General features: G+C 42.1%; 1 protein-coding gene across 3 annotated transcripts in view; it reads left to right on the top strand.

The window, feature by feature from the left end:
• Positions 1 to 23,261, top strand: part of ASTN2 (astrotactin 2) — a 997,527-nt gene that overhangs the window by 905,212 nt on the left and 69,054 nt on the right. For all 3 annotated transcript variants that reach the window (XM_054520535.2, XM_054520536.2, XM_054520538.2), the window contains one exon: positions 21,980 to 22,121. In XM_054520535.2, coding sequence (XP_054376510.2) covers positions 21,980 to 22,121 — 142 coding nt within the window. The remainder of the gene's footprint in view (positions 1 to 21,979; positions 22,122 to 23,261) is intronic.

Raw genomic sequence — 23,261 nt, 5'->3', positions numbered from 1 at the left:
GCTGAAACTGGATCCCTTCCTTACATTTATACCAAAATTAATTCAAGATGGATTAAAGACTTAAATGTTAGACCTGAAACTATAAAAACCTTAGAAGAAAACCTAGGCAATGACATTCAGGACATAGGCATGGGCAAGGACTTCATGTCTAAAACACCAAAAGCAATGGCAACAAAAGCCAAAACTGACAAATGGGATCTCATTAAACTAAAGAGTTTCTGCACAGCAAAGGAACTACCATCAGAGTGAACAGACAGCCTACAGAATGGGAGAAAACTTTTGCAATCTACCTATCTGACAAAGGGCTAATATCCAGAATCTACAAAGAACTCAAACAAATTTACAAGAAAAAAACAAACAACCCCATCAACAAGTGGGCAAAGGATATGAACAGACACTTCTTAAAAGAAGACATTTATGCAGCCAACAGACACATGCAAAAATGCTCATCATCACTGGCCATTAGAGAAATGCAAATCAAAACCACAATGAGATACCATCTCACACCAGTTAGAATGGTGATCAATAAAAAGTCAGAAAACAACAGGTGCTGGAGAGGATGTGGAGAAATAGGAACACTTTTACACTGTTGGTGGGACTGTAAACTAGTTGAACCATTGTGGAAGTCAGTGTGGTGATTCCTCAGTGATCTAGAATCAGAAATAGCATTTGACCCAGCCATCCCATTACTGGGTATATATCCAAAGGATTATAAATCATGCTGCTATAAAGACACATGCACATGTATGTTTATTGTGTCACTATTCACAATAGCAAAGACTTGGAACCAATCCAAATGTCCATCAATGATAGACTGGATTAAGAAAATGTGGCACATATACACCATGGAATACTATGCAGCCATAAAAAAGGATGAGTTCATGTCCTTTGTAGGGACATGGATGAAGCTAGAAACCATCATTCTCAGCAAACTATCGCAAGGACAAAAAACCAAACACCGCATGTTCTCACTCTTATGTGGGAATTGAACAATGAGAACACTTGGACACAGGGTGGGGAACATCACACACCAGGGCCTGTTATGGGGTGGGGGGAGGGGGGAATGATAACATTAGGAGATATACCTAATGTAAATGACGAGTTATTGGGTGCAGCACACCAACATGGCACATGTATACATATGTAACTAACCTGCACATTGTGTACGTGTACCCTAGAACTTAAAGTATAATTAAAAATATATATATATAAAAATTCAGAGATAAAAGAGAGTTATGGGATGGAAATGAAGCTGCAGATGCTGGGCCCACACTCAGAAGTGCCACCTGGGTGGTGACACATGTGAGCATCTTCCAAGCTACCTCTTCCTTGCCCAATAGCCCTGACTTTTGCTTTCTTCCTTCAATGGAAACATTTTCTTCTTTGTGCTCTAATTATCCTTTTGTCTTGTGTACAGAGATGCTGAGGAAAGAATATTTGACAGTCAGTGGAGCTGGTTCCAGATCTTAGATCCTTTATAGTAATTCTGCATATTCCACTTACTGTCGTGACAAATCAACTCCCCTCTCTGATACCCAACTTGCCTCATCTATAAGGCAAAACTAAAATCATCTGCACTGAAGTGCTGTTGTAAGGTTCATAATAGACAAAAAAGTACTTTGTAAACTGTAAGGTACCACATGGGCAACGGTTTTGATGATACCTTCATAGGTTAGGGCTTCCCAAATGGCGGGCCTCTAGTACACACACACACACTCACACTCACACACACTTGTACCCCTCACAAAAAAATTGGTCCTGTTGAACACATTCAGTGGGAACTGAAGTTCTAGAATAGTGAGCAGAACATACGGAAATTCTTGCAGGCTATAGAACTGGGTGAGGTGATGACAATGTTGACCTTGACGCCACTACCATGCAATGAATGTGTAGTATGTGCTCACCGAAACTCATCTGACATTGCTGATCCTCATGACAGCTTTCTGAAGACTCTGTTACTATCTCTATCCCTGTTGTGTACGTAAGAAAACTGAGGCTTAGAAAGTTGTTACGGGGCATGGTGGCTCATGCCTGTAATCCAAGCACTTTGGGAGGCCAAGGCGGGTGGATCACCTGAGGTTGGGAGTTCAAGACCAGCCTGACCAACATGGAGAAACTCCGTCTCTACTAAAAAAATTACAAAATTAGCTGGGCATGGTGGCATATGCCTTTAACCCCAGCTACTCAGGAGGCTGAGGCAGGAGAACTGCCTGAACCCAGGAGGTAGAGGTTGCGGTGAGCCAAGATCGCGCCATTGTACTCCAGCCTGGGCAACAAGAGCGAAACTCTGTCTCAAGAAAAAAAAAAAAAGAAGAAGAAGAAAGTTGTGAAACTTGCCCAAGTACGTAAGCTAATGAGGTCCCTGTAAACTAAAGTAGAAAGAGAAGTGGTGGGATTGTATGTGAACATTAAATGGGGACCTGAGGATCGAGTTTGCAGAAGGACAGAAAGAACATATCAGACAGGGAGGCAAGTGGAAATGACAGTACCAATATGGGAAGGTGCCAAGAACAGTAAGAGAGGAGTGAATCTGGACTGGGAATCCATTCATTCACTAATTCCAAAATATTCTGAATACCCACGAGGCACCAGCATTGGTGCTAGGCTGTGGGAATATTGTGGTCCAGAGGGAGGATGGGAGGCATACTTCTAGGAACTCATGCCCTTCAAACAAACAGGCTGCCCACCAACTGGACAATAATGATGGAGTGTGGACTGCCATTAACACAGACATTCACTTTCTAGTTCAGTAGAAAGTCTGGTTTGGTTCTAATTGGACTCTGTTTTTCTCCTGCTGTGTGTCTTCAGGCAAGTCACTTTCTCTTCCGTGCCTGTTTCTCCATCTGGAAAACAGGAGATTCACTTAATTGGTCTTTAAAGTCCTCAGCTCTGACTCTGAGGATGTCAGGTGACAATATTTCAACTCTGCATTTCAGGGGGACAAATTATGGAGAGCTTGGATAGCTCTGGGTCCTAATCTCAAAACTGTTGCTCACTATTGGTGTAAGTTTGGAGATGCTCACTGATGTTGCGTCTCCATTTCTTCATCTTCAAAATGAGCATCACAATGCCAGCTTCACAGTATCTCTGTGAATGTTAAAGCGATTATGTATGTAGAGCACCAAGCACAGTGCCTGACTTATAGCAAGGAACCCAACACTTGGCCCATGCCATGACACATGACTTTTTCTATGCCATCTTCCTTAAACCAATCCCCAGAGTTTTTCTAGGGCTCAGAATTCTTTAAATAGATGAGTGAACTGAGGTCCAGAGAGGGCAGGTGAGTCACAAAGTAAAAAAGCAAGTCAGAGCACAGCCCACGTCCAAGCCCAGGTTCCTTTCCTCTCCAGGGAGCTGAAGAGTCAGTGAGTCACTCCCTCCCCTGCAGGACTTGGCTATCCCCAGTTGGCAAATGGAAACCTCTGGGCAGTGAAGTAAGTCATCACCTCTTTATAGAGCGGAAATTACTCTGAAAGGGTAATTGGACTTCTCCTGCCTGGCTTTTTGGAGCGTTGGAGATGGATACAGCAATCCCCTTCCTGCCCTCCTCCCACATTCTCTCTATTTATCAATCCCTTCCTCCTTTTGGCTGCTAGTGGCTGGTCTGCCTGCCCCCAGATGAGGGCCAGAGCTCTAGTTTTTTCATGGGACTCTAGCAAGGCCTGTGTCTGGGTGGAGAACATGTGAAGTCACTCCTTCTTACTACTCCATCTCTGGGGCTTCCCGCCTAAGAGGTAAAATCCCAAATAACACCCATTTCCCAGGGCATGCTTGGAGGTGAAGGGGAGCAATAATGGGAAATACAAGTTGGTGAAATACAAAGAGCTTTGGATTTGAGTCTGGCAGCTCAGTTTGCTAGTCCCACTCCTGTTATCCACCAGCTGAAGGACTTTAGAAAATTTTCTTCTCCTCCTTGGGCCTCAGTTTATTCACGTGTAAAGTGTGAATCAGAATGCCAGCCTTGCCAGCCTCTCAGAGTTTCATGAACAACTATGAGTTAAGTCATTCAGTAACCACTTATTGAGCACCTACTACATACCGAACACTATTCCAGAAGCAGAGAAGGGACTGAACAAGCTCCTATCATGGAGCTTATGTTCCTGATACAGGGGGTTGGGAGGCAATGATGGTAAAGTAATAGATGTGCAATACAGAGTCAAAGTATACTATGTGTTTGAAAGAAAAATAGGGTATGAGGATAGAGGTTGCGGGGATACCATTTTAGTTACAGTGATCAGGACAAACCTCTTTGAGGGTGTGATGTTTGAGCAGAGACCTGAAAGTGGGAGGAAGTGAACCATGTGGCTAGCTGAATGTAGACTGCTCCAGACTGAGGATGTAGCAATAGCAAAGCCCCTAGGGCATCCTTAGGAGCACCAAGGAGGGCACGGTCATCGAAGTGTAGTCAGCAAAGGGAGATGGAAGGCGCTCTAGCTGGAGCAGTAGTGAGGCTTTGGATCGCCTAGGAGTTGATGGATATGAAAATACCAGGTACACTGTAAAGTTCTAGTGCAACATGAGTGCCCCCGACCCATTGCCACTTCTTCTTGTTTTGGGAATACATTTTATACATTAAGGAGATGCACTGGGTCAGATATTTTACACATTGAATCCTTGAAACATTCTATTAAAATGGTAATACTTCTTATTCCTGTTTTACACAAGAGGATGCTAAAGGTAGGAAGCCCAGTTTTGTTGGAATCCAAAGGTGGTTCTTTGCATATTGTGGCAGACTTCTGGTTTTGGTTTGGTTTTGCCTTGCTTTTCTTAAAAAATAAATTCTAATGACTACTCAGATCCATTTACATTGATTGGGTATCCAGTAAGGGAGAGGTGGAAACAGGGAGGCGAGCTGGGCACCAGGGAGAAGCTGAGTGGGAACCAACATTGTTTCCCCAGAGCAGAGACTCCCTGGATTCATGATCTAGATGGTTCCATTCATCAATAGCCTCAAAGCGATTAAAGGAATGAGTAGACTATCAGATACTAAAAGCACACGGGATGAGAAGTCAGAGATATTGATGCCCCATATGCAAAGTAGGGTGCTCTGATGTGCTAGCATAGTTAGTAATTATTGAGAATGTAAAGCATTTCAATCACTTTTAGAGGATGTGAAAGTGTCTCTGACCTTTACTCTTCCCTCATAATAGTCAAATCTCAGTTGTGCAATTTAACCAAGTGACCTTAGGCAAGTTAGTGTATCTCTCTGAATCTTGATATACTCATTTGTAAGTTTGGGGAAATAAGCTAACTTGTGTTTTTTGTTGTTGTTTTGGGTTTTTTGTTTGTTTGTTTGTTTGTTTGTTTTTGAGACAGGATTTCACTTTGTCATCCAGGCTGGAGTGCAGTGGTACTATCTTGGCTCACTGCAGCCTTGACTTCCCAGGCTCAAGTGATCCTCCCACCTCAGCTTCCTGAGTAGCTGGAGCTACAGATGCACGCTACCACACCCAGTTAATTTTTGTACTTTTGTAGAGATGAGGTCTTGCTATGTCGCCCAGGCTGGCATATTGTTGTTATTAAGCTGAAATGAGATGCAGTACATGAAATACTAGGCATAGTATCTAACGTTGTGAATGCTTAAGTTATATCAATTTTCACTGTTATTCTGAATAATATTATTATTACTTGAGAGTGTAAGATAGAAATACAAGCAGTAGTTAGCAATATGAAACACTCTCACAGGGTTACTGTAAGTATCAGAAAAGATTAAGAGCTTAATAAAACTAGTTATTATTATCTCAATGTCCTTTAAGTAAAATGGGTTGTCTTCTTAGACCTCAGAAAGTAGGTGGTGTCTCTCCCATCTTACCTTCCCTTCTTTCTCCCTTACCGTCCTCTTTGCCCTCACCTTGGTTGGGCCCCCATCCTGGCGATGTCAGATACAGTCGCACAGGTTTTGCTGTGCAAAATGCTACCACATTCCAAAGCTCACCATTCCAATTGTAGACATCATAAACATGTATTAATCATTGATCAAGTGTCTTGTTCTAACAAATCAGAATATTGGAACAAGGGAGGGAAGTATCTTAAGAAAGAGATGATTTTTATTTTTCTATTGTTTTTCTGATTAGCACAGAGGCACCCTATAGGCTAGCAGTAATAGTCTGAGCTTTAGTTTTCCTGTCTGTACAATGAAGCCCTGAAACAGATGATGCCTCAGGATCCCCATGGTTTTGGGTCCTTGCAGGTCCAGAAGTGGGCACTGCACTACCCAAGCTCATGAAGTCAGCTTTGGGACTATGGAGAGCAGAACTGTGATATGGACTGTGATGCCTTAGAGACCTGTGGGTTCTTGGTCTCTCTACCTTAACCACAGGTACCTGTAAACTGGGGGTGATAATCCTAAACTGCCTACCTCACAGGATTATCGTGAGGATTAAATGAGGAAAGAGAGTGCTTTGTAAGCCCTAATGAGCTGCACAAATTGGAAAGATTACTTATAGACACACACACGAACACACTCATATATTCATATATATAAGTATGTGTTTATATATGTTACATTGCAGTATGTATGTGTGCATGTGTGTATATATAGTATATGTATGTGTGTGTGTGCGTGTGTGTACATATATGTATTATGTAAAGCTGTGAACTCACAGGGTTAGGTATGAATTAGAAGCTTGTAAAACATGTTTACTCATTCAGTGTAACCCAAGGCAGTTATTAAACAGTAGGAAAAACTGACCGGCTAAATTTTCCAAGCCTAAAAACCCTTTTATAGTTTTCATTGTGGATTGAAGGGTGACCTTGTTTCCTTTTCTTTATTTAAAGGAAAATTTTAACATAAATGAGGAAGCAAGGGAGTCATTTTAATAGAGTGAAAACCTCTATATGTGGGTGGGAGGGATAGATGAGGGGAGCTGAATGGAACCGCCAATCACCTTCTCACTCTCCCCTCTCCTCCTCCCAGATCATCTGCCCCCAGTAGCGGTGAGACCAGAATTAAAGCTGCCCTGATCACTCAAGGGCATCCATCTCCAGAAGATGCCCTTCTAGCTGGTCCTGCCCTGCCCTGCCCTTCCTTCCTTCCTTCCTTCCTTCCTTCCTTCCTCTCTTCTTCTTCCTTCTTCCTTCCTTTCTCCTTTCCTTCCTTCCTTCCCTTCTTTCCTTTCTCCTTCCTTTTTTCTTTTCTTCCACCTTCCTTCCCTCCCTCCCTCCTTCCTTCCTTCCTTTCTTCCTTCCCTTCTTCTTTCCTTCCTCCTTTTTTTCTTTCCTTTCATCTTCCTTCCTTCCCTCTCTCCCTCCCTCCTTCCTTCCCTTCTTCTTTTCTTCCTCCTTCCTTTTTTCTTTCCTTCCATCTTCCTTCCTTCCCCCTCTCCCTCCTTCCCTCCTTCCTTCCTTCCCTTCTTTTCTACCTCCTTCCTTTTTTCTTTCCTTCCATCTTCATTCCTTCCTTCTTTCCCTTCTTTTCTACCTCTTTCCTTTTTTCTTTCCTTCCATCTTCATTCCTTCCTTCCTTCCTTCCTTCCCTCCCTCCCTCCTTCCTTCCTTCCTTCCTTCTGTTTCTCTTGTTTGCCTTGGTCTTGGTCTTTCTGACTCCAATTTTCTCTGTTTCTCTCTCTTTCTCTCTCCTCACCAACTCCTGTCTATGTCTCTCTATTTCTATCTCTGTCTTTCTAGGTCTCTGACCTTCTATCCACTTCTCCCTGATTGTCTTTTTTCTGCACTTTTATTTCTGGTTCTCTGTCTCTGGCCCTATGTGTTCTTATTTATGTCTCTCTCTTTCTCTCTCCATTTCTCCTCTGTCTCTCACTGTGGCTCTCATTTTCTGCTTCAGTCTTTCTGAGTATTTTCTGGCTGTAGTTCTCTCTTGGTCTCTTTCTCTATTTCTCTCTCTCTCTCCTCTCTCTGTATGTGAGTGTGTGTCTTTGTGTCTGTGTGTCGTGTGTCTCCTCTCTGTGTTTTTTTTGTGTGTGTGTCTCTGTCTCTCTCTGTGTGTCTCTATGTCTCTCTGCCTCTCTGTCCCTGTCTGTCTGTCTCTCTCTCTCACATACATGCATGCATACATACACATACACACACACACATTTGGAAAATCTACCTCTCTCTGCCACCTCCCAGGTCTCACCTCCTTCTCAATGATTCACCTCAGCCTGGTTAAATGTTGTTGCTTGCACGACCAGAAAACCTGACTCATCTTTGCCCAGGCCTTCTCCCCACCCTTCTGGAGGCTTGTTGCCTCCAGGGATGGAGTGGGGAGGGGGACATGCTTTTTGTGTGTGTGCAAGTGCGAGTGTGGAGGAGAACTGAGTATGGGGAATGGGATGGGCTCAGGACCTCATTCAATCCCACTGGTGCTTTTGGGTTCCCGGAGATTGCCTTTGGGGAGTCCTGGTCAGACTTGGGTTTGGAGCTTGGGTTCTTCTCCCACCCTATGGGAGAAGAAGAAAGACAAACAGTCTCCCTTATCTACTGAAGATATCCCAGCTATTAGTTAATGGCAGGCTTTGAGGTGTATATTTAGAAAAGGGAGGGAAGTTTGGGCATTCAGCTGTTTTTAATTTTGGGGCACATAGTTTGTGCAGTTCTGGTTTGGGAGGATCAAAAAGTGCTAAATACATAAGGATAATTCAGTTTCCCTAGTTTGTTGAGTTTTTCCTTTCTGCTTACCCCACGCAAAGTGTTTCATGAATTGGTATTTTTTAAAATAACAGTGATAATAGCAAAGCTGCTGTTTATTATTTACCATATGCAAGGCAATGTTCTAGGTGCTCCCCATACACTATCTAAATTAATTCTTATTTCAGTTCATTGATTCCCTAGAGATAGATATTTTCACATTCATTTTACAGATGTGGAAAATGAGGCTTAAAAAGATGATGTCACTTGCTTAGAGTCGTTTAGCAAAGCCAGAATTCAAACCCAGGGCTGAGCACAATATTGTCTGTTCTGCTGCTTTTCCCTCTCAAAGGAGATTTGGTATCAGCATCTTAGTGAATTGAATTGCCTAACATGTTTGGAGGGACACAGTAAGGGCGGGTTCCTTGTTAGCCACTGCAGGGGGTGGCTGTAAGGCTATATTAGTCATGGCTCAGCTCACAGCTTGGATGAGGAGACAAGAGCACAAGCTATAGCTACAGCAGCACGGGATCAGGGGTTAGAAATGTGTGATCTGGTTCCAGTACCTCTTCAGCTACCCACATTCCTTTCCTGAGATTCAACTTTCCCTAAATGGAAATTTTCACTTCCATTGTGCTGTGCCCACCTCATCACACACTTGTGAAGTTTAAATTTAATGAGGTGGTGGAGGCATACATTGTAAACTAAAAAGGGTTTTACAAAAGGAGAGGGCAATGGAAAGAGAAGAGCAATCCTCACTGCACAGGGATAGTAGAGTCAAAGGGTTAATGGGTAGCCAGTGTGGGTGGCTGAGGTGCTGTAGCAAAGGGTGAGGCTGGGCAGAAACTCCAGGGTTCGTCAGGCATCAATAAGCAATCATATCAATTAGGGAGATTTCCTGGGGTGTGGTGTCTGGCAGATAGATAAAGTGATAGGGAAATATAGAGGAAAATAAACAGGAGTTGGGTGAGTTGCAAGACTGAATCAGGTAAAGGCTGGTGGAGAACTTGATGAGCATTCTTTTTATTATGGCCATGTGCTTTGGTGGATGAGGAGATGAACTTACTCGTACAGAATCTCACAAGGAGGTAGGGGCACTGACCAGTCCCCTGAATCTCTCTACTCAGTGCTCTTTTGCATAAGACCCAGCAGCCTCATGGGATTGCTGTTTCCAACACAACTCCAAGGTTGATGCATAATGAGGTCCTAGCATCCCCCCAATCTTCCACCCCATGGGCTTTCTTCCAGCGGGTAAAGGAAGCCATGCTTGTTCATTGACTCACTTGTTCTGCATAAGCCTAGGCACTAGGGCTCAGGTGGTGACTAAGACAGGCCAGGTACCTTTCCGTAATCCTCCCAGTGCATGAGGGGAGGAAGACAGCTACATATGTAATTACAGGACAATGAGTTATGGACTATAATAGAGAGGGACACAGGGAGCTTTGAGAACTCAGTTGAGGGGCCCTAAACTTTGCCAGGTGAAGGCAAAGAGTGACCAAGAAGAGCTTTTTGAAAGACATTGGGTATGAGCAAAAACTTAAGGGATGAACATTAGTTGTCCACACATGTTTACAAAACCTTGACTGAGTCATGAGTTACCTCTCCGGCATCACCCCTGCCTTGATGCATTCAATCGACCTTTAATGAATAGCTACTGTGCCCCCCACACTCTGCTAGACACTGGGGAAATCATGAACAAGATGGACAAGGCTTCTAAACTCATGAAGTTAATATTTTAGTAATAAAAAGCAAATAAAGAGGTAAATAAAGTGACAAACACAGTAACTACAAATTATCACTAGTGCTTGGAATAAAATCAAGAGTTCTCTGGTGGGGCATAAATGAGAGTGGGCAGTTGGGTTTGCATTAGTTGGGGTGGTGCAGAGGATTCTAAAGGGATGGAACTTCAGCTGAGATGATGGAACAGAAGCAGCCAGCTCTTTGGAGAACTAGGGAAGAGTTATGGAAGCTGTAATCTCAGGACTACATTTTCCTACAGCATAGCATCGTCATACCCCAACTTTTTTCTTTGTGTGTGAAGTGAGTTAGCTTATTGGCATTCAAATTCTGCTTTGTTTAAGATGGCTATGTTTCCAGATTATTAAAGATCCTTCACTATCACATTTTTTGTGCCCTGCTATGTCCTTGGAGCTGAACATTGGCATACGTATCAGAATACTGACCTGGCATTTTTATTACCTTACCTGGCACTGTGTGAATTTTCCTTAGCAACAACTACTGACATATGCATCATGTTTTGCAGATTATAAAGCCTTTAATGGATTTAATGTATTCTTCTTCACTTTCTTGTAGAGTAGATACTGACATCTTTTTTTTTTTTTTTTTTTTGAGGTAGGGTCTCACTCTATTGCCCAGGCTGGAGTGCAGTGGCACAGTCACAGCTCACTGCAACCTTGATCTCCTGGGCTTAAGTGATCCTTCCACTTCAGCCTCTCATATAGCTAGGGCTACAGACACATGCCACCACACCTGGCTGTTTTTTTTTTTTTTTTTTTTAGAGATGGGGTCTTGCTATGCTGCCCAAGCTGATCTTGACTTCCTGGCCTCAAGTGATCCTCCTGCCTTAGCCTCCCCAAGAACTGGGATTACAGGCATGGGCCACTCACTGTGCCTGGCCCTGAAATCCTTATTTTAGAGACAAGGAGACTGAAGTTCGCAGAGACAGAGCAATTAAGAAGTGCCTGTTGTGGTGGAAAAACAACAGGCTTTGGAATTGGATCAACCTGGGTTCAAGTTCTAGCTTTGCTAGGTAGTAGCTGTGCGTTTGGAAGCCTTGCCTTAACTCTCTGAGCCTCTCTTTTCTTCTTCACAAAATAAGAATCATAACTTCAGCCCTGCCAGATACTGTGCTTTTTCATCACATTTGTGGACAGAGGGGCTCCTAGGGCCCACCATCAGCAACCTCGTGGTTTTTGCCTTTTTGTACAGAGAGGGAGATGTTGAATGAAGTGTTTGGCCCAGAGAAAGTTGGAAGTATTAGGGGAACTGAGAATCTGATACAAAGCACATTGTACAGTTGGTTCTTTCCACTTTACAATGATATAACATTTGGGAATGGAATTTTAAAAAGGAAAAAAGTAAAAGAAAACCCTCCATGGTTGAGTGCTTCAAAGGCAGTGAACTCACACTGTGGTCCTTAAAGAGTGACAGAGGGGGAGGGGAACTTGGCCTTCCTTCATCCCTCCCGCTTCTCCCCAGTCTGGTCCCCAAATCAGCTTTCCCCACACATGTTAGCAATACCCGCTGCAGCCAAATGCATTAGCATCATTTGTCCTCGAGACAGTGGGGATGACGAGGGCTTTTATGGCTCTAATTAATCCAGCAGTAGAAAAAGGAAGGCTTTATAAGCCAAGTGCATATTAATGTTGAGGTTAATACTATTAAATTCAGTATTAATCATAAGTTGCAGGACTCCTTGGTTGGCTGCACGTAAAAGCAGTCCTTGCCGTTCTCCCTTGCAAAACTGTGAGCATCACAGGGAAGAGGTTTTGCTCCTGTGGTTCAGAGCTGTGACTACAGTTGTAGTCCTTTCCCTGGCGCCTAGAGGGTGTTCGATAACTGCTTGTGAACTCTTTGAACAGTGAGGCTAACAAGTTTGTCCTAGACCTCAAGAAGGAAGACAAGTCAGTTGCTCTTTTTACAAACTCCTTAAAGGCAGAGACTGTATCTTTATAGCAGATGCCTCTGGGGCCATGCCATATCCTCTTGGCCCATGGCTATTTCAGCTGCAGCTGTGGTGAGCAGCTCTGTGCACACTCAGGCTCACTTTGTGCTGCCAGTGACCTCAGATGCACACTTGCACTGTCTGCCTCACAGCCTTATGAGAGATTGAAGGAGCTCTGTAGGCCTGTGTGCAAGTACAACTTTAAAAAAGTGTGGGGAAATTATACTCCTGGGTGAGGGACTTGATATGGTTTGGCTGTGTCCCCAACCAAATCTCATCTTGAATTGTAGTTCCCATAATCCCCATGTGTCATAGGAGGGACCCTGGTGGGAGGTAATTGAATCATGGGGGCAGGTTTTACCCGTGCTGTTCTCATGATAGTGAATAATTCTCAGGAGATCTGACGGTTTTATAAAGGGCAGTTCCCCTGCACAAGCTCTCTTGCCTGCCACCACATAAGACATGCCTTTGCTCCTCCTTTGCTTTCCACCATGATGTTGAGGCCTCCCCAGCCATGTGGAACTGTGAGTTCATTAAACGTCTTTTTCTTACAAATTACCCAGTCTCAGATATGTCTTTAATTGCAGCATGAGAATAGACTAAAACAGGACTCAACCAATGGGAATCAAGAATTGGTAGATAAGTGCCCCATCTCCCCGACTTCCAGCCAAACAATTCTGGGGGGTATCTTGTTCCCTCCTTAAAAGGGTCTTGCAGAATTAGGTCCCATCATGTACAGCAGCAAACTTGAATATACACCTTTATATTGACTTTTTCTCTTCCCTGTCTTACTCTGCCCTTTACCCCACACCTGCTCCCTGGAATCACCTCCCAAATAAACCTTCTGCACCCAAGCCATTGTTCTTAAGCTCTGCTTTCCAGGGAATTCAAACAAAAGTGTTCTTTATGCTTGTGCTCCCAGCCATCAGCTCAGTTTGCAGCACACAGCAGATACATTCACTCACTATATAAATATTTATGGAAAACCTGCTGTGTACAGACATCATTCTAAGTGAACAAATTCTCTTACTCACAGGGCTTACAGCAGGGGATACAGGCAATATATCAATCCATCAATATATGAGAGACAGTGATAAATTTTGTAAAGATAAATGGGTAAAGAGGGTAAAGGGTGATAGTGGATGCTCCTGTAGACCGAGTGGCCAGAGAAGGCCTTTCTGAGCAAGTGACACTTGAGCAAGGATTTGGGAAAGGAGAGGGAGTAAGCCATACAACGACAAGGGAAGAAGGCTCCATGGAAACCACAGGTGCAAAAGCCCTGTGGTGGGAGTATGTTAGGCATGTTAGAGGAGGAGGAAGAATGTCTGCATGGCTGGAATGAGTGAGTGAGGAAAGGAGCCCAGGAAGTGAGGAAGAAGGGGCTGGAGGAAGCAGGACACTGGAGATACCCCATAAATTCTTGTTAATTAGTAGTCTTTGTATCCCTCACCCTAGGCAGCGTTTTATGATAGGAAAGGCTCGGGTTTTGGAGTCTGACAGCTTTGAATTTGAATTCCAGCCTTCTTATTTAGATGCAGTATGACTTTGGACTACTTGATTTAGATCTGTGAGCATTATTTTTTCATTTATAAAATGGCAATCATAAAACATACCTCATAGGATTTGTATCTGAGAGGACTCCTGATTGCAAGGAACAGAAAACAAATGGAAAGTTGCAAAAATGCAAAAATACTAACTCATGTATCTGAAATACCCAAGGGTAGATCTAGCCCTCAGACACAACTGGGTCCAGGGCTTCAAATAATGTCATCAGGACTTGGTTGATGTCTATACCTGGAGTTAGTCTGACTGATTAAGCCTAGGTCACTTGTCTTTTTGGCCTTTGACATGAAATGTCTGGCCATCGATCACATGCCAGTCTCTGAAGGATAAAAGGGGCCTTAGCTCTACCTAAATTGTTTAGACTGAGATTGGGGGAGAGCTGGTTGCCCAAAGGAAAACTCAGGTGCTATTGGTAGAAAGAGGCATGCTTTTATAGCCAGTCAAACCAACAGATGTCCACTAGAGGGCAGGCATGAGGATGAGCCTGAAGTCTCAGCACGATGCCTGGCACACAGAAACTCTCAGTAGGTATTTGCTAGATCACTATTCCCTGTTTTTGGAGCCCTTATCTTTACGTCATTTCCTCCTTTCCTGTATTATTTGTGTCCTATTTACTCCTGAAAGGTTGTGCAGGAGGCAGCCTGGCTATCCCAAGAGAGAGTTCTAATGCCAGGTGCTGATGTTGAGTAAATGGGAGCAGATCCAGGCTTCAACCACTGAAGTTCAGTTTCACAGGATTCAGTAAATAGCTGTGTCATCAGCCCTATGCTGGATACCAGTAACACAAGGGTGACCAAAACAGAATTCCCACCCCAGGCATCTCGCAGTCTGGAGGGAAATGTGTAGTAGGAAAGGCACAGACTTTGGATGCTGAATGTCCTGACATCAGCCTTTACTCTGACATTCCTAGGTAGATTTTTGTGAGAAAGTTATTTACAGATGAAACTGTTTCCTCATCTGCAAAAGCACAATTCACTGAATTCATTAGGTTTTATCGAATTTTAAGCAAGATGGATTGTTTTGAATATTTAACCAAGACAATATAAGTAAAAATGTCTAGCGTTGTTGATGCCATGTAATAAAAGCCAAATAACATTTTTATTTCCTCTCTTTTTGCTTCCTTTCTTTCTTTGTTTCTTATTTCATTCCTTCCTTCCTTCCAAAATGTCTTCTTTTTGCAAAAAAACGGGAAGATTTTAGGGAGTTAGATATGATGTAATGCACCTAAAAGCGACTGAGCGTGATAACTAAAAATTTTGCCATCAGACAAATTATTCAGACCTGAGGGAGCAGGGGTGAGGGGAGCACTAATATTTGTAAGCTATTCATGTATCAGACATATTATAAATATTCTCTTAGTCCTCACCTGACTCTCTGAAATTGATAGGATCATCTTTTTAGATGAAGAAGCAGTCTCTGAGAGTTTAATCATCCATCTCTACATAATATAGTTCATAAGCCGTAGGTCTGGCTTCAAAACTAGGTGTCATCTGCTCCCCAAAACCCACTCTCTTTCCACTACCTCCTACTGCCATTACAATAAAGGTGAGGATCTCTACACACTGCTTCTTCAGATTTAAAATAACACCATGTTTCAGAAGAAACAAACCAGCTGCAGCTGATAGGTGTGAGGCCCTTAAAGATGCATTTTGTCCCTGACAAGTTCTCATAATGAATTTCTACAGTTGCCCAAGTAAAGGAAATGCAGAGAGAGCTGTGCTTCTCCCTGGGCACCATGACAAAGAGCATCTGCAGGTTAGAGAGGCCAGGCCCAGAGTGACGACTCCTAAATCCTCTTGGTGTTTCCCGAAAAGAGAGTGGATCCCTGAGCTGGGGACCTTTCTCCTCACCTGGGCTAAAAAACTTGCCGTCCCCACCCCCACATCCCGCCACTCCCACTGCTCCTTCCATTCTGGAATTTCTTTGCTGCTTTTCTCCCAACCTGTTTTCAATTTGCTCTTGTGGCCGGCTTTGACGGTGACCTCAACTCATTCAGAAGCAAGAGGGTGAGGGGAGAAAGAGAGAGAGAGAGGGGAAACAAGGAGGAGGATTGAGGGACTGCTGAAAGGAGAGGGAGGGGGAATTGAGGAATAGGGGGTGGGGCCTCTAGAAAAATTGATCCATGCTTTGTTGGGTTGATTCTGAAGCTGCAGCAGAATCATGATTAACATTTTCTGTGGAAGGTAATGAGAGCAAGGCTAGAGTCTGAGTGGATAAAGAAATGTGTGGGGGTCTGGCCCCAGCCCACTCGGGTTACAGCCCCAGAAGAGCTGTAATGGGGAACAGTCACATTCCTGTACAGCGACTCCCAACTCCCTATCTGTTTTCAAGGAAAGAAAAACAGGAAAAGAATGTTAGAGACTTGGACGAACTTGGGCGAGGCAGAAGCAGCAGCCTGGGTTCTAGGAGGGTTCTACCATAAGACCCTAACAAAGTACTAGGGAGGAGGGAGCAGAGGCCTCCCAGGTAGAGTGGCCTAGTGGAAGGTGCGTGGGACTCAGATGCAAGCCAGTGGGGCTTGATTCTGGATTCTGCCCCTGAGTAGCTACAAATCCTTGAATTAAGTTGTAGCATTCCCAAGCCTCTGTATTTCTATCAGAGAATACAGCACAGTTCTGGAATTCAAACACTTTAAGCAATAAAACTTTAAAACCAACTTTTATGAACAGTTTTGTAAAAAACTAAATAAAAGCATGGACCACTAGTATATAAAATAGATCAAACTAGAGTTGATCTAGTTGAAGGTTAGTGTGAGTATATGGAAGACTGGCCCCAATCTCTCTCCTCTTAGTGTTCATCCTTGCCCCTGGAGTTCTCTATGTTATAATCTGCAAACCACTGTTAAAATATATGACATATTAGAAACATACTAAACTCCTATCTCTTGGAGACTTTGTGTCTTTCTCAGAAATTCCAGGCTTAAGAAGATGGCAAGGTGGAACCATGTACCTAGCACAGTGTCTGGTGCGTAGTAATTGCCCAGGGACTGTATATCACATTCATGTTGAATAAAGTGGTCAGAAATTGGGGAGGAAGGGCTCCTGTGTTAGCTTTGAGAGATTTTAAATTCTCAGTGATTTTATCTCATAAGTTGGCTGGTACAAGTTATCTCTGAGACTCCAGGAGTCAAGACACCAAGTTTTTGTTCCAAATCTCCTCCTGTTGAGTGTATGGGCATGGACCTGTCACTGTCCTTCTCTGAGCTTCAGTTTTGTCACCTGTAAAAGGAGAAGCTTGGATAAAAAGATATCTTTAAGAGTCCTTATCTCTACTCTCTTATGTTGAAAACAAGAATAAGAAAAACAAGGCTGTTCACAGTGGCTCATGCCTGTAATCCCAGCACTTTGGGAGGCTGAGGCAGGCAGATCACCTGAGGTCAGGAGTTCAAGATCAGAATGGCCAACATGGTGAAACCCTGTCTCTACTGAAAATACAAAAATTAGCCAGGCATGGTTGTGGGCGCCTATAATCCCAGCTACTCAGGAGGCTGAGGCAGGAGAATGGCTTGAACCTGGGAGGTGGGAGTTGCAGTGAGCCGAGATCATGCCACTGCACTCCAGCCTGGGCAACAGAGAAAGATTCTTTCTCAAAAAAAAAAAAAAAGAGTAAGAAAAACAAAAACAGTGATAGTTGATACACATTTTAAGCTCTTACTGTGTTCCAGTATACAGTATTTTATATGATGTTTGCAACTCTCTAAGTTAGATACTATTATTCTCCTCATTTTACATATAAGAATATAGATGTACAGTGTTAAGGGGCTTGTCCAAGACAAGCAGTAAGTGGAGTACTAGGATTTAATCTTAGGCAACGTAAACTTAAAGCCCAGGCTCTTAACCACTGCTCTGTATATTATTGCTCATTCAATTGTGTGGTTGCCAGATGCAGAGTATGTTAGATTGTGGAACTACAACGCATGTGTTGAATTGCATCGATTTGCATTTGTGCATAGAGTAGCCCCCATGCCTTTCTTAGTACCCCCTCCACTGGGTGAGGAAGAACACTGGGGGATTACTTCATTCACCTGTCTTCATCTAAATTGCATTTAAACCTTCTGAAATCCAGTGCCAAAAAAAGCAATCTTACAATTTACTTTATAGGTTTGTTCTTGTATTTAACAGCCCTTCCTGTTGTCAGATTACAAGCTGTAGAAGGTCAGGGACCATTTCTTTTATTGTCTCATTCCTCAAGCTAAGAGTGTGGCGGGAATTCAATTGCAAATTGAATAGCATTGAGAAACCTCCCTTTCTAATACTATCATTTTCAAACTTTCTCTAGGAGGCAGCATAGTATAAAAGAAAAGGTATGTCTTTGGAACTGAAAAAATAGGGGTTCTAATCTCAGCTATCTTCCTTTTTAACTGCAATATTAACCTCAGCTTTACCATGGGGAAGATAAAATCTAACTTGTTAGATTGCTGTGAGGATTAAATGGAAAAAAGAAAAATATGTGCTAGATGTCAGTTGCCTTCCTTTTAACTTTTTCATTTGAAGATGATTATATTCATACAGTTGCGACTAGAACTGGGCACTAAATATCCTTATAATGATCTTGGTATGACTAGTTATACTGCATATACTGCAGGTGAGCCAGTTCCTTCACTTGAATTAAACCTGCAAACCTTAGAATTTTTCAGAGCGTAGAATCATGCCAGTCTTACTGACCTGACATGTTTATGGGGCTTGTATCCATGGTCCCAATTATTCTGAAATTCATGGAACTATCTGGAAAGCTATTCCCATTTGAAAATGAATATCAGCCATCTTTTCATCTCAAGACAGGTAATTAACACAGGCCACAAACATGCTGAGTTCCTTCATTGATATGGTTTGCCTGTACCCTCACCCAAATCTCATCTTGAATTGTAGTTCCCATAATCCCCATGTATCCTGGGAGGGACCTCGTGGGAGTCAATTAGATTATGGGGGCGGTTACCCCATGCTGTTCTCGTGATAGTAAGTGAGCTCTCATGAGATCTGATGATTTTGTAAGGGGCTACTTCCCCCTTCCCTGGGCACTCATTCTCTCTCCTGCGAAGAGAGAAGAGGTGCCCTGTGAAGAGGTGCCTTCCGCCATGATTGTAATTTTCCTGAGGCCCCTCTAGCCATGCAGAACTGTGAGTCAATTAAGCCTCTTTTCTTTATGAGTTACCCAGTCTCAAGTATTTTTTCATAGCAACGTGATAATGACGAATACACTCATGAAGATCCAACTCTCTCATTGGCTATCTGGAAACAAATTGAAAAGCAGACAGACATGGATCCAAGCTCAAAGAAAACAAACACATGTAGCCAGACTTGGAATCCTGAGAACCCAAGTGAAATAAGACCCTCACTCCATCTAGTGAATAATCCCATGTCTTTTCTCTCCCCTACCCTCACCCTCACCCAGTCCCCCTACTTTTTTTTTTTTTTAACTTTTTATCGCATACATTGCTCTGGAATTTGTGATTTTTTTGAAATGGACATATTGTTAGTTTCTGGTTGTACTATGAAAGAAACTGATATAAGAGGCCTACAGAAGAAATGTGGGATGCCAAAATTTATGCTGAATAAAAGATTCATTCACGTCTTCATTTTCCAGACAAACCTCTGGTTCTAGGCATCTTTGTTTCTTTCTAGACACTTGGCTTTACTCTGTAGACTCCAAATGCATGAGAGTGCTGTTAACTCCTTGTAACAAAAAGAAAAATGGAGACATTGAGAAGTTTAAGGACTTACAGCCCATGGTGGAATTAGTACTCAGTCTCAGGTCTGTCTTGCAGTAGCAGCTGAAATTGCCTGTTGCCAACACTACCCTGATTTAGACACTTGATCCACAATCTAGCATCTACATGTCAAGTCTATGAACCATACATTGTCTTTGTGAAAAATAGAAACCAAAAAACAGTACCCATCAAGACCTGCTCTATTGGACTATAGGAGCAAATACCTTCTAGAATTGCTGTTCGGCTGAATCCCAGGGCCATCTGGCCAATTCAGTCAGATAAGTCTTGCAAGATTCACTTGTGAGATGAAGAATGAAACTCTTCTTTTTAAAACTGTTTTTCTTTAAGAATGAAACTTTTGGGCCAGGCACAGTGGCTCATGCCTATAATCTCAGCACTTTGGGAGGCCAAGGCTCAGGAGTTTGAGACCAGCCTGGGCAACAGGGTAAGACCCCATCTCTACAAAGAATACAAAAGTCAGCTGGGTGTGGTGGTGCATGCCTGTAGTCCCAGCTATTTGGGAAGCTGAGGTGGGAGGACCTCTTGAGCCTGCGGGGCAGAGGCTGCAATGAGCCGAGGTTGCACCACTGCACTCCAGACTTGGCAACAGAATGAGAACCTGTCTCAAAAAAATTAAAATTAAAATTAAAAAATAAATAAATAAATAAAATAAAGAATGAAACTTTTCTTTGAAAGACCAACAGGAAGTGATCTGTATATTCTGCTCAACCAGTTCCTTGGTAGAGAAGCACCCCCAGGCTGCTCTGAGTCCTAGTCTTCTGAAACATGAGCCAACACTATTGTTCTTTTATGGTTTCATGACATTGTCTTGTTCTTAATCCCAGGTAGAGAGGATGTAATGGAGCTGGCATCCTTTTCTGGTTTATTAGTGGGGCTGTACATGAATAGAGCTCTGAGGAACTCTCTATCAGGCATGAAGAAAAGAAGAAAACAACAGTTGAGAGGCCTCATATCATTTTATACTATGTGGTACAAAAATAACTCATATGTCAGTTTTTTTCCTAGATCATCCAATTTTAGAATTGGAGGAGAACTTAGAGGCCATTTAGTCTGGCCCATTTACTTTATCTATTTTTAAGTAATTTTTATTGATATTTTTATGGGTTGCAAAAGCAATATATGTTTATTGAAGATAATTTTTAAAATAGAGATAAGCAAAAATAAGATAGAAAAAGTGCCCATTATGTTACTCTCCAGACAGTCCTTCTTAAACATTTGTTTTTATTTTCTTCCTTCTGTTTTTAAATGCATGTGCATATAAAATTTCTACAAAAATGAGATTATTTTGTAATAGTGTAACCTGATTTTTAACTTCACATTATGTCATAAATATCCTTTTATATTCTTTCACAGATTATTTTTAATGACTATAAAATAGCCTATTGCATCATTGAACTCAATTGATATAGCCATTTCTATATAGTTGGACATTTAGCTGTTTCTACATTCTTGCTAGTATAAATAGTACTGCGATGTTTATCCTTATAACTTAATTTTTGTTCATATCTGCATTTTTATTTTATTTTTTTCAAGAATCCTAACAATGATTCTAGCACCTTCACCACGCAGAGAAAACTAAAGCACAAAAAATGAGGATTTAGTTGCCCAAGACTATACAGCAAATTCTCAACAGAACTAAGACTAGATCCCAAGAGTCTAGATGTTCAGTTATTCTTTCTAGTTTTCTTTACTTCCTAGACTTCTTTATTAGTTCTATTTCTAGTAAACTTCCACTACTTCTTAAAATCCAATGGTTAGATTTAAAGTAAATTAAAGAAGTGATGGAGTTTGAGGATCACAAGTATGTGGCACATAGTCTCCCATTGTTCCATCCTGTACATGGTGAACGTTCCATGGTGAAGGTTCCATGACCTTCATCACTAATCAATCACAGAACTCTTTCCTCCTTAGCTGGTCTCTGTCCATCTCACTATAACACTCCATGAATCCAATACCCATGCCTAACAGTGGCAATTTGACATGAAAATTATTTTACGTCTTTAGTCCAGTTCCTTCATTATACAAAGAAGGAAAATGCAGTTCTAAGAAAGAAGAGCTTTGCTCAAGGAGTTAACAGGGAGTGAATGACAGTGACAAGGCCAGAATAGTTACAGAAAAAGAAAAAAGCATAATATCCTTGCTACCTTTTCATGAATTTTTATTACACAACATAATTTACCTCATTTGAGCCTTGCTACAATCTTATAAAGGTAGGTATTAGTGTTTCCACTTTATGGATGAAAAAATTGCGCATAAATATGAACAAAGAGTCATCAAGGCTAAATACAAATCTGTGTCATTTTCGTATCTTTTGCTTTTTCTATCCATTATTTTTCTTGATAATGGTATCCAGACATTTGATAGGTTTGGATGACAGCAAAAACGTCTGCTCACTATGGCCTGAGCTGGGGAGTTCATCTTTCTTTTTCTCCCTCCAGGAGAATTCCTGAGTTTTGCTGATGACTTACTCTCTGGCCTGGGCACATCTTGTGTAGCAGCTGGTCGAAGCCATGGAGAGGTCCCTGAAGTCAGTATCTACTCAGTCATCTTCAAGTGTCTGGAGCCCGACGGTCTCTACAAGTAAGATGTGTTGGGTGTGTGGGGATCATGAGGCAGACAGGATGATTTTAAGCCTAAGAGGAATGGCATGAGTTATTCTGTGCAGGCCAGCCAAATGTTTTATTAGCTAGCCTGTATGTGCAACTTGAGATTCTAAGGTTTAGAAGTGTCCATTTGAGAAGTATGCCACAATGGATCACAGAATCACACCAGGTGAGTACTGAAGTGCCCAGAGAGGCCAGAAATTTAAAACCATTGCTTCTACTGATTAGAAATCTGTAGCTCAGAGAGAGAATAGGGCTTACTCAAGAGCACAGATCAAGTTATCAAGGATGGTTGGGTCAGGAATCTCTGCCTAGTGGTCTTTTACCTCTTGTATCCTTTCTTTTCTTTAAATATATTAGTATATCTGATCTATAGACACATACAGACTGAAATATGCATACTGAGATATATATGCTGATATATATAAAATGTATACTTTTTTATTAATAGATCCAGCCAGGCTTTTAAAAATAGTGCAATTATCACTCCTTTGTAGAGTTCATTGGAGTCACTGCATTCAAACTTCTGGAGATGCAAGAGACAGTCACTCTGAGCTTCATTTGTTAGCCTGGAAGACAAAAGGAGCTCATTTGTTACTTTTTATTTCCTACCTCAATGAGTGTTGTTTTTAGATCTAGATGCAGCCATCATAAGCTATAACATAGAGCTTTATAGACCACCTCTCCTTATGTACCCTAATTATGGAACGATAGGCCACCTCCCTTATCAAGTTAGAAAGCTGAAGTTGTTACGAAGTTGAGCTTTATTCACCAGTTATTCAACTCATTTATTTATTACTGTATTTAGACACTCAGGGATTCATTCACTCGTCCATTTAACTATCTGTCTACCCAAACATTCATCTATTTTCCATTCATCCCTCCCTCTTGCCCTTCTTTCCTCTTTCCCTCCATCCATTCATCTCTTCATCCGTCTATCTATTCACCTGCTCTTATATTCCTTCATTACATTAATTTATTCATTCATCAATTACTTCATTCACATATTCATTTACTCATTCATAACTGATTTACTTATTCACTAGACATTTGCTGAGTATTTCTTGTGTTTTGGTCCTGTGCTAAGCACTGTGGATATGAATGAGACTAAGACAGA

This window comes from Pongo abelii, chromosome 13 (assembly GCF_028885655.2).
Source record: "Pongo abelii isolate AG06213 chromosome 13, NHGRI_mPonAbe1-v2.0_pri, whole genome shotgun sequence".
Classification (NCBI taxonomy): domain Eukaryota; kingdom Metazoa; phylum Chordata; class Mammalia; order Primates; family Hominidae; genus Pongo; species Pongo abelii.
Note: the sequence above shows the minus strand (reverse complement) of the source record. Positions and strands in the feature narration are given on the sequence as shown.